Below are 14,695 nucleotides of genomic sequence, written 5' to 3'. Positions count from 1 at the left end.
ATCTTGAAAGATGTCCAATCTTTTTCCTTTTTCCTTGTTGCAGTAACATAAAGGAGGAAACGTTTTGATCATCTAGCTTCAAAGTTTCAAAGCAATTCCATTAAAATCAACTTAAAGAATGAATATATATTAAGTGTGTGTTTCTTAATATATTTGTACATCATGATTCATTTACACAATGCTTCCTTTCAAATTTATCCTCAATTGATTTCTAACTATTGAATGTGGTGTTTGTATTTCATGCTATTTTGAGCTTCCAAACTAAGAACAGCTATATTAGGAGGGAACAAAACTTTTCAACTTACAAGTAACTCTAAAATAAACAAAAAGACGGTGTCTATGTTTTTTTACTTTATTTATATATAGCCGAAATTCTTAATATTTAAATTGAAATCCGTAATTGCAATCATAATTTCGACTACAGTGACTGCATTTTGTTTTTACTTTTTATTGTAATATAAATATTTATAGAATAATTATAACCACGACAATCAAAATATTATGGAAAACTAATAAATAATCTCAGATTCATCGATGGAATCTGCATCTATATATGTTAATTGATTTTAATTAAGAATCAATTTACAATTTTTATACCGTGATCATTTGACAACTTCAACTCTAAACTATAATATTTCAAAAGAAGCTAGCTATAACATTCCATTATAAAAAAAAAAAACTATATAAACATTTCAATCTCAAATTAAGTCAATTATTTTGAAATATTTGATAACATATCAACATTTAAATTTATAATTGTTAAATGGCTATCACTTGAAGAATAATTAACACACAAAGTTTTTTCCCATCAATTATATAATAAGATGGCATATATAATATTAACACAGACATACTCAATTTATAATATAAGCATAGAAAGAGTGAGAAAAAGGTAGACCTGTCCTCCAGCTACCTCAATAAGAAGCAAGAACCACATGCATGGATGCAATTGAATCAGAAAAGTAATTAATTAACAAAGTCAAAACACATTTAAGAACTCACACGTGAGTAACCACTCATTGAGCTGGCGTTTAAATTTATTTAGACTTTCCTAATAGTAGTAAAAATATATACATATAGTTCAAGAAATATATCCTCGTACATATGATAAACCAGAAAGCTAGCTTCAAAACATTATTATTAAAAAACAAACAAAAAACAATTATCTTTTTCTCCCATATCACTCTTTAATTTCTCTTGTCTATTGAGTATATTTCTTATATACATTAAATATATAGATAGACATTTATATCCTTTTGTATACCTTGCCTTTTAGTACACTTATTTTCTACCAATATTTTCCTTTCTTCTTCTTCTTCGACTCTGTAGCTAGCAACTCTCTCCATTTTCTAAGTGACTCCTGCTTCTTCATACTCAGAGGGCATGCCTGAATGTCCAGAGAAAGGTAACATACAAATCTCTCACGCACATGCACTCTGCTAATCCTAACATGAAATTTTTTCTAATTCATCACATCAACTATAGTTTTCTTTTTATAATTTTTTTTTATTAGTGCTCAATAACAAAGTTTAGATTTAGCTCTTTTGGAAAACTCACCATTTGTTATCATTTAATAACTAAGTATAGTAATTAGTAATTTTGAGAATTCAAACTTTCCGAAGTAGTTAGATTTGTTGTGAATGACATGATATTTATGGCAGGGAGAGATTTGAAGAGATAGGAAAGAAGATAAAGAGGGAAGGAGATGTTTCTTCTCAGATGGGAAGAAGACATATGTTAGGTCCTCCTGGAACCCTAAATACTATCACCCCTTGTGCAGCATGTAAGCTTTTAAGAAGAAGATGTGCTCAAGAGTGTCCCTTTTCTCCATATTTCTCCCCCCATGAGCCTCACAAGTTTGCTTCTGTTCACAAAGTTTTTGGTGCTAGCAATGTCTCAAAGATGCTAATGGTAAACAACTCAACATATATATCATTTTAAATTGCATTTGTGGTGTTATAACAAACATAAAAAGTATATGTGAATGTGTGTTTTATATATATATATATAGGAAGTAGCAGAGTGTCAAAGAGCAGATGCAGCAAATAGTCTTGTTTATGAAGCAAATGTGAGGCTAAGAGATCCAGTGTATGGATGCATGGGTGCAATTTCAGCATTACAACAACAGGTTCAATCTTTACAAGCTGAACTGAATGTAGTGAGAGGTGAAATACTTAAATACAAATTAAGGGAAGCTAACATGAATAATATGAATATGATATCACTACCCTCTTCTCATCATCATCATCATCATCATCATGTTTCAATGCTACTACCTAATTCCTCTGGAGGAGCTGTTTCAAATATTGCTACTACACCCCTACCTCCACCACCACCACCACCACCACCTCTTCCTCTTTCTACAATTACTTCTTCCTCTTCTTCTTTATACATCCAACAACAGAGTGATCCCAACAACTATAGCAGAATTTCAAGTGAACATCATAATAATATTTCCTATTTTGGTTAAATTATGAAAATTACAATTATATATTCCATTTGTCTTAATTAATTAATTTGGTTTGGGAATTGGTATTAATTGCGCACGTGAGATGCATGTGAGTGTGTTAATCTGTGCCACTCTCACAAATATGCAACTCAAAATAACTTCTCTTCTAGTTTAGCTCATTAAAGTAATAACGTATTTGGTGGATGGTCATGCTCCATTGGGAACTATTTCAATTTAAATTTAAATTTCTCTTCAATTAATTTCCTTGGCGTGAGGATTTCAGCTACTCCACAATTAGCGCCAAGAGAAGGAAATTAATCTTAGTCGTATAAGCAACAAAGATACATATTTTTGCTTTTGTTTTGAATGCTTCATTATTTATATAAAGATGTGACATCTATTGGTCCCATGTCATCATTGCTTAAACTCGTGGCATCTTCCTAATGTAGTCTTCACATAAACCAATCATCAACTTAATAACTCCTTTTACTATTTCGATATATACCATACTTTATAGATTTTTTTTTTCTTCATTCACATACATAAGTGTATCTTTGAGTATATATACTATAGTTTCGATCCTGGATTAACAAAGGTTTTGCTGCATCATTTTTCTTTAGTTCTCGAACTCATAATCAATGCATGTGAAAGAGAGGGGATCCCAAGAATAAGCTCTTCTTGGATCTCACTCAACTCTTCTTTCAATTTCTCATTTGCCAATATGACACTCCCCCTTTGTACAATAGTTTTTTCTTTCTTTCTGATAAATCCATTTTGTATATCATTTTTATTAAGAAAATAATTAGTTATTAATTTTTGTGATAAATGAATTTTATTTAGTAAAAATTATTATTAATAGTTGTTAATAAAGAAATTAAATAAATTAAAATATAACAAATAAAAATATATTAGTGAAGAAAAAAAAATTAAAAGAAATGATAAGGAGTATTGAATTAATAGATGTGAGTCTTGAATCAATGGAGTAGTGACAACCCTACCACCTCGGCAGTTAGTTTCTAATCAGTTCAATAATTGGTTTCTATGTTTCACACCTCCTAAGCTAATTAGCACCGACTAGAATTCCGAGAAAAAAAACAAAATGGAAACTCTTACATGAAAAAAAAAGTTTGAATCTAGGTAGTTAGCTATTAATTAGCATATACCTACTTTTAAAGTTTAATTTGACTTTTTAAAGGTCTCCTGAAATATATTTAAAAGTGTATTTAACATTAAGATATAAACATACCAATATATTCATTATTAAATTGATCAAATCCTATGAAAATCAAAACACTAGAATGAAAATGTATCTATATATAATTGAAGGCATATAAATATTATTTTATTGCCTTGGTCACTTTAAAAAATATTTTCTTGATCTATTTAGGAAATTGGCTTTATGAAAAGTCTGAGTCTATATTTTTTATTAAATACCTCAAACCTTTAACATGTCAAGTTGTAAGTCTCTTAAAACACTCTAATCTATTCACACCATTTTGTATGAATAAGTATATGCAAAATTTTAAAAATATACATATATATTTACAAATATTTTAGTCACTCAATTGTATACCCACACTATATTTATGGAGAATTTATATTGCATCTCTTTAAAATAAAATGTTTATGTATAATCACACTATATTTTATCGAAAATATATGCGGTATCTCTTCAAAATAAAATATTTAGGTATAGTAGTTCTTTAGATCAATAGTTAAATGAATTCCATATTTAATATAAAAAAAAAAAAGTCATAATATTATTTTAAAAGTTACAGTAACTAAATACGTTGAAAACTGATATCATATCATGTAATATGGAGAAATATAAAATTTGAGCCAGAACTGAGGTAATAAATAAAAAATTGAACAATCATTTTTACCTTAAACTAAAAACATCATTCTCTCATTCTAAATTTTCTTTATTATAAAAAAAAATAAAAAAATCAAAATCAAAATTGAGCAAATATTTTCAACTACTTTGTTGAAGATTCTGTATCCGTCTTCAAAGCCCAAATGATTATGGTTAATTTAGTAAAAAAATGATTACGATTAAAAAGAGCCCAATTTGAATTATGGCCTGTCAGCGTAACCACACAAGTGGACGCATGATCAAATGTAGTTAAAGGAAATAAATAAGTATAAAGCCCGAATTAAACATAATTAAGAAGCAATGAAGAAAAAACACTAAAGCCCTTCATAAAGGTGATTCAGAAAGAAGAAAAAAATTTCATAAAGGAAAATCACAAGTGAACTTGTAGATCATATATCAAAATCAAACTAATTAATCTCCCTTCTTGAGGTAATCATAAAGGGTAATTAATTAAGCCTTTTCTTACAGTTTTGTAAAGAAAAAAAACAAAACAAAATAAATTAGGTAAGACAGTACACCAAATAAAAAAGACAATACTGAAAACATTTACTTAACAACATATTTTTGACACAATGTTTAACAACTTATTCCTCACACATAACTAAAACACAATATTTTCTGTGTATAACTAGGACCCTTACTTTAAGACTAAAAAATTAGTTGGTTCTTCTACAATTCTTCCTGATCTCTCCATTGGATCCAGTGAGAGGACTAATGTCTCCCATCTTGATCATAGCCGCAGAAAAAGCAGAGGAAAAAGAGGTTGGATTAGTACTATATCCAGTCACAATGGAGTCAGCAGAGCCACCATTGAAAAGTTGTTGGTCAGAATGGAGAAGACCTTTTTTCTGAATAAGGTTTTTAAAGTAATTGTTGTCGAAGGAAGTTGGTGTTTGAAGATCAAGAGGTGCCAAATTGTTGTCCCCTGAGCCTGATGTACTTGGACAACTTGATTTCCTTGTAGTAGCAAATGAAGTATCTATGTTGGTCTCGTTGTAGATTCGTGCCCTGAAGTTTGTGCACCTTGCTTGTCCAATCGTGTGAGCACCTGATTGATCAATTAGTTTAGCAAGTTAATTATTAGATATAAAAAAGTTAGTTAATTAAATGAGTGTAAGTAAGTATACCTGACAAAGCGACTAAGTCCTTGGTGGAAAGACCAAGAGCACTAAACCTTGAAGTGAGTTGAGTGAGGCTGGAAGAGGGTGCTGGGATGCCTGTGTTTGCTGCAGATTGACTTGCTGTCTTAGCATCTCTTCTTCCAACTTTTACATTCCAAGTTGGGCCTCCAAGCTATAATGGAATTTAAGTATTAATTAATTCATTAATTTTCACATTAGTGATTTAATGTGATTGGTTAATATGACAACTTACAATCTCAACGGAGTCTTTGGCAGCTATGGCAAGGATATCAGCACAAGATACAATTCCGGGACATACTTTCTCTACGGCTGTCTTTATGTTGTCGATTACTTCGAATCCACGAGCAGAGTTTCTGTTCGGGTTTGCGTTTTTCTCCCCTGTAAAGCTTGATGTGTCATCCAATAGAATTGATCCATCACATCCCTGCAATTCAAATTAAATTAAATGTCACTCTAACGACTGCCTTATAGAATTATAAAAGATAAGTATTGTGTAAGAAATATTAAAATTTTAAATTTTAAGAAATTGAATGTATAATTTTTAAGATTAAATTTTCATTTTTAGTGTCTTAACAAGTAGTTTAAGGACACTTGTTAGCATTTCTCTTGAATTAAAATAAAAAATAATTTAAGTAAACGTTAATCACATACATATTTATGATATAAGTGTTTTTAGTAAAGATGTTTTCGTGAACTTATGATTATGTTAGAAATTATTTTTATAAATTTTTTTCAATCATTCAAATGTTTAAGTTAGGAGTGACAAAGCGAGTCAAGCGTCCTCTCATCAACTCATCTAATAAAGGAACTTACGAATCGATTATAAGAAAATGAGTTGAAATTATCATCATGTCTCTTGACAGATTGACGGTTAAAATGACAAAAAATTACACATTAATTTTTAAATGAGTTTACTAGTAAAAAAAACTTCAAAAAATTAGTTCATTCAAATAACCTAATTCAACACTCATTATATAAATAATATGATAATAGATTTATTGAGTTATAGCGAGAAAATAGATTAATTATTGCATAAAAAATAAGTGATTAAATAAAACAGTGAAAAAAAAACATTTTTTCTAAATTGACTAGAAATATCAACCTGTAAGTCTAATTTTTTCAATAGATTAAATGGAACGAGTCAACTTCAATAGTCCCGTAAAAAAATCTCAATTTGATCTATCTAAAATAACAAATTAAACGAGTTGACTCTTTAACTTGCGAGCATTTTACTATCTTAGATTTTGGTTGACTATATGTAGCTAGTACTTAACAATCAATCGTTTACGGTCACATATTTTTTTTATATATACGTTTTGAATTTTGATTTTATATTTTTATTACTTTATGAGTATTGGTATCCACCATTTTATCGTAGATCGGAAAAAATTCTCAAGAATAAAATGATAGTTGACTTACATTGACAAAACAATCATGGAAAAACAAACGGAGGATGGAAGCACCAATTCGGGCTTCCTTTGATATGGCAGATTGCATTGTGGATTTCACCGTAGAAGAGAGTTGTGAACAAGAACTTGAGTAAAAGTTTTCAGAAAGTTGTGCATTGGCACTTCCCACAACGAGGACAAACAGACCCAAACTAATCATTGTTAATCTAGAACAAGTTAACACAGCCATGTGATTATTATTAAATAAATCCTCTAACTAAACAGTTTCACTTAGCTACCTCTAGTGTTTCTCTCTTTGTCCTTAAGAGAATTGTGGTAAATCAACTTATACAAGTTCCATATTTATAATGACCAAGGTTGTGTACGTCAAATATGTAACACACGTAGAATATAGACAAGTCTTCTTCTATGCATGGGGAAATTTGGCAATTATGGGATCTTTCAAAAAAGTGTTACGAAAACTTCAAAATAATAATTAATTTATGAGTATGACGGATTAGAAAAATGGGGTTTCTAGTTGTGTGATTTGATTCGATCAATTCAAATTCAAAGACAGCAACAAAGTGTGCAAAGTAAACCCGCGTCGTTTTTCAACGAGCCTAACTACTCTGTTCCCCTACCCTGCTTTTGTCAATGTTTTTACAATTGTTCGGTAAACCGTATTCATGTTTGAGGGTCCCATTAATTACATATTCTAGATTGCTCATACTCTTGCCCAGTTAGTTAAATAGGTTTGTCAAGTAGATACTCTATCTATTTAACTATTTTATTTAATTGATTAAATAAGTCTATACAATCTTTAATTAATGGAAATTATATTATCCTAATTATTAATATCATTTAATTAATCAATTTTCACTTATCTTTTATTAATTATTTAAATAAAAAATTACAAATGACTAACGGTTTAAAATTTCAATTTTATAAAATATTAAATTATTTAAAATATTCTATTTTTCTACTGTTTCGTAAAATTTTTTGCTTTATAAAGTTGAAAGAGAATATTTTTACTAACGTTACATATTTTTTAAAAATAATTTAATATTTCATAAATTTGATATCTTTAAATTGATAACCGTCTTTACTTTTATAAATTAAAACAATAGTTTACTTATTTTCCTGCTATTTATCCATGCAAGTTGCAAAACGACAGAACATAGCAACAACAAAAAAAAGCAAAATTTGACTGCATAGATCAATGATTCAATGAACCAATAAAACAGTAATACAAGTATTACTTAGTCATTCGTTATTGACTTCGACTTAACAGAATAATATTAGAAGTGCAGATCGATGAGAATATTTGTTTGATTAGCTAGGTTTCTAAGCAAGTTAACTAAATTAATATATATATATATATATATATATATATATATATATAATTGTATGTTTATCGGTCTACTACGTCTTAACGCGAGTTTTACTTAGTTTGTCAAATGATGCCTACAACAGTCATAATAATTGCGTTTAAAAATATACTATGGCTTTGTTTAGTAAAATTAACTTATAGTTGTTGAGTTAATTAAGAGTTTGATAAAACTAGCAGTTCAATTATATACAATAATATAAAATGAGACTTTTAATTAAAAATAGATTTTCTCAATTAAAGTTTAAAATATTTTAAAAATTGTAAATAATATTTATTTTATTTATTTTAAATTAAAATAAATTATCTAATTTAAAATGTTAATTGTTATAAAATTTAAATTATTTATAAATAATTTAAGATTATAATAAATAAATTATCTATTAATCAGATATTTTTTATTTAGGTACTTTATTTATTTTAAATTATAATAAATGAACTATTTTAAATCATTTACTTTAAGTTATTATTAATATATATTTTTTAATTATTTATTTTAAATTATAATAAATCAATTATAATAAATAAATTATAAAAGGGAAAAAAACTTAGTTAAACAATAAAAAAAATGAAAGAAAAATGATAAACAATAAACTCACAAATAACTATTAATTTGTTACCGATTAATCCCGATTTATAACTTATAAGCTACAGACTATAAATTATTATAAACTAGTTTTCGACATTACAAACAGAATTTTCACTATAAGTTATAACTTCTTTACTTATCTAATTTTCACTATAACATTATTTTAGTTAAATACATAAAATTTTCTTAACCAAAGATTGTCTTCTCAACCAAAGATTGCTTATTTTTAAGGCTAGAGAGAGTACAGATAACTAATGCTAAAATTAATGACTAACAACTACTACTAATATTGATCAATATTTAACGATGGACTTATATAATTACGGTGAGGCTGAAAATTTATTGTGATACCAAAAATATGTTGAGTTTTCAAGTTGTATTAAATGTATTATTGTTTATAATTGGTAATAATTGACTTCCATACTTGATGTCCTTGCCCGCATGGTGATCAATTCGTTGAAAATTACATTATTATTATGGTCATATTAACAAGTGTTTTTGTATTGAAAAGTAAAATTTGAATTTTAAAATAATTGAATGCATTAACTTGTTAGGAAGGGTCTTGCCAATGAGAGTGTTTTGAAGATATTGATTAAGTAGACAATCAAAAGGAAATTTTGTCTATCAAAGTAGCGAAAAGATCGATCTTTTACAACATAATGAGATAATATTTAAATTTATATTAAAAAATATATTTATATGTAATATTTGATATATTTTGAATAAAATTATCTTCAATAAAAAAATTATAAAAAAAAGAAGAAGAAATGTTTGTTTGTAAAACATATATAAATCAAACATTTATCAAAATTTATAAAAAGATGTTAACTTTCTCCTTTTAGTAAATTAGCAAGAAGTTTCACTTTGTCAATTGTCAGTTTATACATTTATTTATGATTAGCTTGCTGATCTTTTGACCCTAAAAGCCGTGCGAACAAAGATTCACAACTGCGAAACTTTTGAATTATTTATTGGGTAAAAAATTCCTCCACTATCTTTGATACTGCTTTAAAATGATTAAGCCAGTGCTAGTATTGATCACACCTTTACCTACCATTTCAACTCATGTAAAGTAAAGTAAAACATTTAAATTAATAAATAAATAAGAATAATACATTCATCATATTTGATATGAAGGAACATAAAATATTCCAACTTTTAGTGAAAAATTAATTATATATGTTTTAACAGTTAGTATATATATACTATAACAATTTTATTTTGAGATCATTTTAAATTTCAAATAATTATTATTTTAAAATAGATGTTTTTGAAGCTACTATTTTAAATTAGTTAAATATCTGAAGTTTAATCGATGCCATGTTTGTCATGTCTAATGTGGTAAATTGGAATTGTTTTTGTTAAAAGTATTTTGAAATATTACATGGCTAAATAATCTTGTATTGTTTGAATTTATAAAAGAAAAGAAAATTCAATGCCAGATGTATATTTTAATTTTTTATTATAAATTATATCCGTTAAAAAAAATTTAAATTTGTATATGATTTTTTTTTTCTTTTATTCTGTTATACTCGGGGGTGAAGGGAAGTTGAGGCCGGCAGATGGCCCGATCCCTCCAAGTTATATAGGTTTTTTAAAATTATATAATTAATTATTATATAAATCCATGATAAGTTAATTATTAAATAATTTTTACATAAAAATATACTTATATATATATATATATATATGTGTGTGTATTTTATTAGTCATTTTAATTTTTAAACGTGTCATTCATTAATTAGCTTAGTTCTCAAGTGTTTTTTTTTATTAGTCAATTTGATCCATAAAAATAAAAGAATGATTTGATGATGTGTGTAATTTTGATACATTCAATACTATAGTAGTTGCATTTCACATGTTTAGAAAACCAAAATGATTGTTTGTTTACCAAAATGATTGTTTGTTTTTATATAAGGATCATGCTAACAAATTCTCTTAGGGTATTTGTTAAGCAAAAAAAAAATGAAAAAAATAATAATAATTTTAAATTAAAAAAATTACTTTTTAAAATTTCAAGACATTGATGATACAAATTTCAAGATATGTAGTTAGCATTTTCCTTTATATAAATATTAGAACTTTAGTTAATGTCTCGCTGAATATTAATTATCGGCTCCACTACTGTTTATATTTTTGTGTTAGAGTTTTGTGAGATTGTAGTTTAAATATTTATTTTGAGGAGTGTGATTGTACGAAGGTCATGAGGAGTATGGGGGAAGTCTATGTGTATAACAATTTTTACGTAGTGTTATTCTCTAGTTATCATTAAACAATAATTGTAGTTTTTTTTTCAATTTTGTGTGTTTTGATTGTTATTTTATTAAAATTTTCTATTTATTTATTTCCCTTTATATAAATATTATAATTTTAGTCAAAGTTTCCCTAAATATTTTATTATTGACTTCACCACTGCTTATATTCTTATGTTATGTAGTTCAAAAAAAATTCTAAGCGTGGATGTATTGGGGTAGTGAAGAATATGAGGAAGGTATATGTGTGTAACAATTTGTACGTATTGTTATTCTCTAATTTTCATTAGCAATGGATCTTTATTTTTTTCTCAAATTTTAACTTTTCACGTTATTCCTTGTGTTTCGATTGGTATTTAATTAATTATTTTTGTTTATTTATTTTTTTTTTATATAAATATTAGAATTTTGGTCAAAATTTGTCTAAATATTAACTTTTAACTATGCCATTGTTTGTACTCTTCTATTAAAGTGTTGTCAAATGTACTAAAGATTATAAGAAGGAAGAAAAAAGTTATATATTGTAACAATTTATCACGTAATATTATTTACTGATTGTCATTAAATAAAGATTATGATTTTTTCTTCGATTTTAAATTTTTTTCTCGTTATTTCGTATATTTTAATTATTATTTTATTAAAATTTTCTGTTTGTTTATTCTTTCCATGATTTTCATTGTATAAATTTAGTATCATAACTTAAAAAAATTAAAATTCAAAAAACAAATATTAGGAAAACTAACCAAATTTAGTATCTTTCAATTTTGCTGCTTTTTTTTTTCTTCTCATTTGTATTTTGCTGCTAATAAATATAATATTGATTAAAAATCACCTTTATCTTTGTTTGATCAAATTTCAAAGGATCGTGGGAGCATCTCAGCGAACTGAGTGCATTCATATTGACAATTGTTCGAACATTAATGAGTCAAATTTCACAACACAAATAAATAAAGCCAACTATACTTTTATTGGACGGGAATAAAGCAAACTATTGAAGTTCAAAAAATGTATTTATCATTTTAATGTATAATATAGATTTGAACATATAAATAAAAAGGTTTGTTTGTTTCAATTTTGGAAAAGCTGGTCAAACCTTTTATAGTTCACGGTTTAGGGTTAAATATATATAAGAGGTAAATATATTTTGTCTTTATAAAATATGAATTTTTGAAGTTTAATTGTCCTAAAAAAATAATACAATTTTTCGTTTTTATAAAAGTATTCTGCATAGTCTTATTTTAGACTTTTATTGTTAGGTTATCATATATTTTTAAATAATTTTTTGAGTATATTTTCAACATTTTAAAAAAGCTTCTCTCAACAAATGAGTTCAAATTCAATTTTTAATTCATAGTTTCGTTACTTTTATCTTGAATTTTTCACATTTAAAAAATTAATATCTAACTTGTCTTCAGATAAAAAATTTTAATTTTTGTGGAGGAATTTTTTTATAATGTTCTAAATATGCTTGAAAAAAAATTTAAAGTTGAAGTAGTATAATTAATCATGTTCCATTTCAACATAAAATAAAATTACTTGCGAGATAATTTAGTAGGGATTAAAAGTTATAATTTTTCACAAAGACTAAAGTTAAAAACTCGAGATTTTATAAACACTAAAACATATTTAACTCTTAAATAAATAATATGTTTAATTATTTTTTTAATTTTTCTATTCTATCACACTAACGTAAAGAGTTTCTATTTTTAAGTTGAACTTTTGTTGTCTACAGATGTAGTGATAAATATCACTTGAATCTAATAGACACACAACTATAGCTAATAATATTTATATTTGTCAGTTGAGTTAAGTCTTGTGATTGAAGTTGAACTTTTTAGTCTCTCGAATATTATATTTGTTGTTATTTTGGTCCAAAAAATGAAGATGTAATATATTTTGAAGTTGTGTAACATTAAACGTAAATACAAGTAGATTTATATTTATCAACATCATTGAACATTAAAAAATAATAAAAACATTTTCAAATATATATATATATATATATATTAAATTATAAAGTTAATAAATAAATAAATAATTTTTAATTTATGTTTGATTTGTGAATTTTTTTTGTTATTTTTAAATTAATTATTATAATGTTTGATGAGTGGATAAATCTAAACTCACTTGTATTTTTCTATGTTACCATGTTTAATATCATACCATTTACAAACATGCAAAAATCCATATTTTTGGGACAAAAAAATATAGATTGGGGGACTAAAAAGTTTGATATGAAAAATGAGATATTATTATCGTGAATGAAATCAAAAGTGCAAATAAGTTTAAATTATAATATTGGAAAGGGTAAATTATGATTTTGGTTTCTTAAGTAATTTTTTTATTTTATTTTAATATTTTAAGTTTTTTCATTTTATTTTGGTCCCTTGAATTCCAAAAATTAGACAATTTTTTGTTTGTTTGTTTTTTTTTTTTATAAATATTTTTGTCTATAAAGAATGTTAGACATTTTACTCTCTTAACCTTGATACCTTACGTTATAAAGTTTAGTCAATCATAAATAGGACCAAAAGATCTAAATGTGTGTAACTCAAGACCTTAAAATACTTAAACTTTACAATTTAAGAGATTAAAATGAAATAAAATAATTAAGATACCAACAACTGTCTCACATTCATAACTTGAACAAACAAAAATATAATTTATATATATATATATATATATATATATATATATATATATATATATATATATATATAACATTTCAACGTCATAATTTGAAAAAAGAGTTATTATTGAGAGATATGTTAAAAAACCAGAGATAATTATTTTAATAATGTAGAATATTTTTCTTCATCTATCAAGATAAATGACCAAACAAAAAAATATAATTTCACATAACAATAATAATTGACAAAAAATTAAATATAAGACAAACACAATTTTTAACGTGGAAAATTTATCTCAAACTGAGAGAATAAAAACTTTGTGATCTAGTCTCTAAAAACTTCAATTATAATAATAAGGCTAAATTATATTTGTGGTCCCTTAACTTAATTTCAGGTAACGTTTTAGTCATTTATTTTTTATTTTTTTTTTCCAATTTAGTCCTTTATTCCTAACAATATCAAATAAAGTATGAAAATATGAGTTTATTTGAAGATTTGCGTTACGAATTTGATGAAATTTGTATTATATTGAATAATATAATTAACTTGATTGATGAAGATGATTGAAGAATATGATGATTGACGATGAATATAAAGAAGATGAACAATGTGTTGAATATAGAATGAAGAAGAAGATGAGTTATGAAGAAGATGAAATAAAGAAAATGAGTAATGAAGAAGATGAGTTATGAAGAAGATGAAATAAAGAGAAGGGTAATTTGAGTATTTTTTTTTTAATATTTGAGGGGTGTGAGTAGCAATTTGAGGGGTGTTGGTAGCATTATTATTACTTGACAAAGGATGGTTGCCACATCACCCAAACATTGCGCCACATATTTTTTAAATAATTAATAAGATAATAATATTTTATTATACAATTAAATAAGTAAAAATTATATATTATATAAAAATAAAGAAAAAATCAATGTTCTCTCTTCTCATCTTCTATCCAAATTTCTTAGTATATTTTTTTTCTTGTTCTATA

At 25.7% G+C, this 14,695-nt stretch overlaps 2 protein-coding genes across 2 annotated transcripts; one reads left to right on the top strand and one right to left on the bottom strand.

Moving 5' to 3' along the window:
• The first annotated feature begins 1,147 nt into the window (after positions 1-1,147).
• Positions 1,148-2,653, top strand: LOC101488992 (LOB domain-containing protein 15-like). Its single transcript, XM_004502799.4, has 3 exons — positions 1,148-1,405; positions 1,662-1,911; positions 2,012-2,653. The coding sequence occupies exons 1-3, from the start codon at positions 1,392-1,394 to the stop codon at positions 2,468-2,470; spliced, it is 723 nt and encodes a 240-aa protein (XP_004502856.1). The 5' UTR covers positions 1,148-1,391; the 3' UTR covers positions 2,471-2,653.
• A 2,005-nt stretch (positions 2,654-4,658) lies between these two features.
• Positions 4,659-7,196, bottom strand: LOC101488651 (peroxidase P7-like). The gene is made up of 4 exons (XM_004502798.4): positions 6,884-7,196; positions 5,697-5,888; positions 5,450-5,615; positions 4,659-5,370 (listed from the first exon to the last, which is right to left on the bottom strand). The coding sequence occupies exons 1-4, from the start codon at positions 7,100-7,102 to the stop codon at positions 4,979-4,981; spliced, it is 969 nt and encodes a 322-aa protein (XP_004502855.1). The 5' UTR covers positions 7,103-7,196; the 3' UTR covers positions 4,659-4,978.
• Between the last annotated feature and the right edge of the window lie 7,499 nt (positions 7,197-14,695).

Source organism: Cicer arietinum, chromosome 5 (genome assembly GCF_000331145.2).
Source record: "Cicer arietinum cultivar CDC Frontier isolate Library 1 chromosome 5, Cicar.CDCFrontier_v2.0, whole genome shotgun sequence".
Classification (NCBI taxonomy): domain Eukaryota; kingdom Viridiplantae; phylum Streptophyta; class Magnoliopsida; order Fabales; family Fabaceae; genus Cicer; species Cicer arietinum.
This window is presented reverse-complemented; position numbering and strand designations above follow the sequence as displayed.

Excerpts from the sequence above, each read along its gene's own strand:
- LOC101488992 (XM_004502799.4), top strand. Across the intron at positions 1,912-2,011 it reads ATGTCTCAAAGATGCTAATG|GAAGTAGCAGAGTGTCAAAG; the intron begins GTAAACAACTCA and ends ATATATATATAG.
- LOC101488651 (XM_004502798.4), bottom strand. The coding sequence starts at position 7,102 with ATGGCTGTGTTAACTTGTTCTAGATTAACAATGATTAGTTTGGGTCTG. Across the intron at positions 5,889-6,883 it reads TCCATGATTGTTTTGTCAAT|GGATGTGATGGATCAATTCT; the intron begins GTAAGTCAACTA and ends TTTGAATTGCAG. Across the intron at positions 5,371-5,449 it reads GGACTTAGTCGCTTTGTCAG|GTGCTCACACGATTGGACAA; the intron begins GTATACTTACTT and ends TTGATCAATCAG.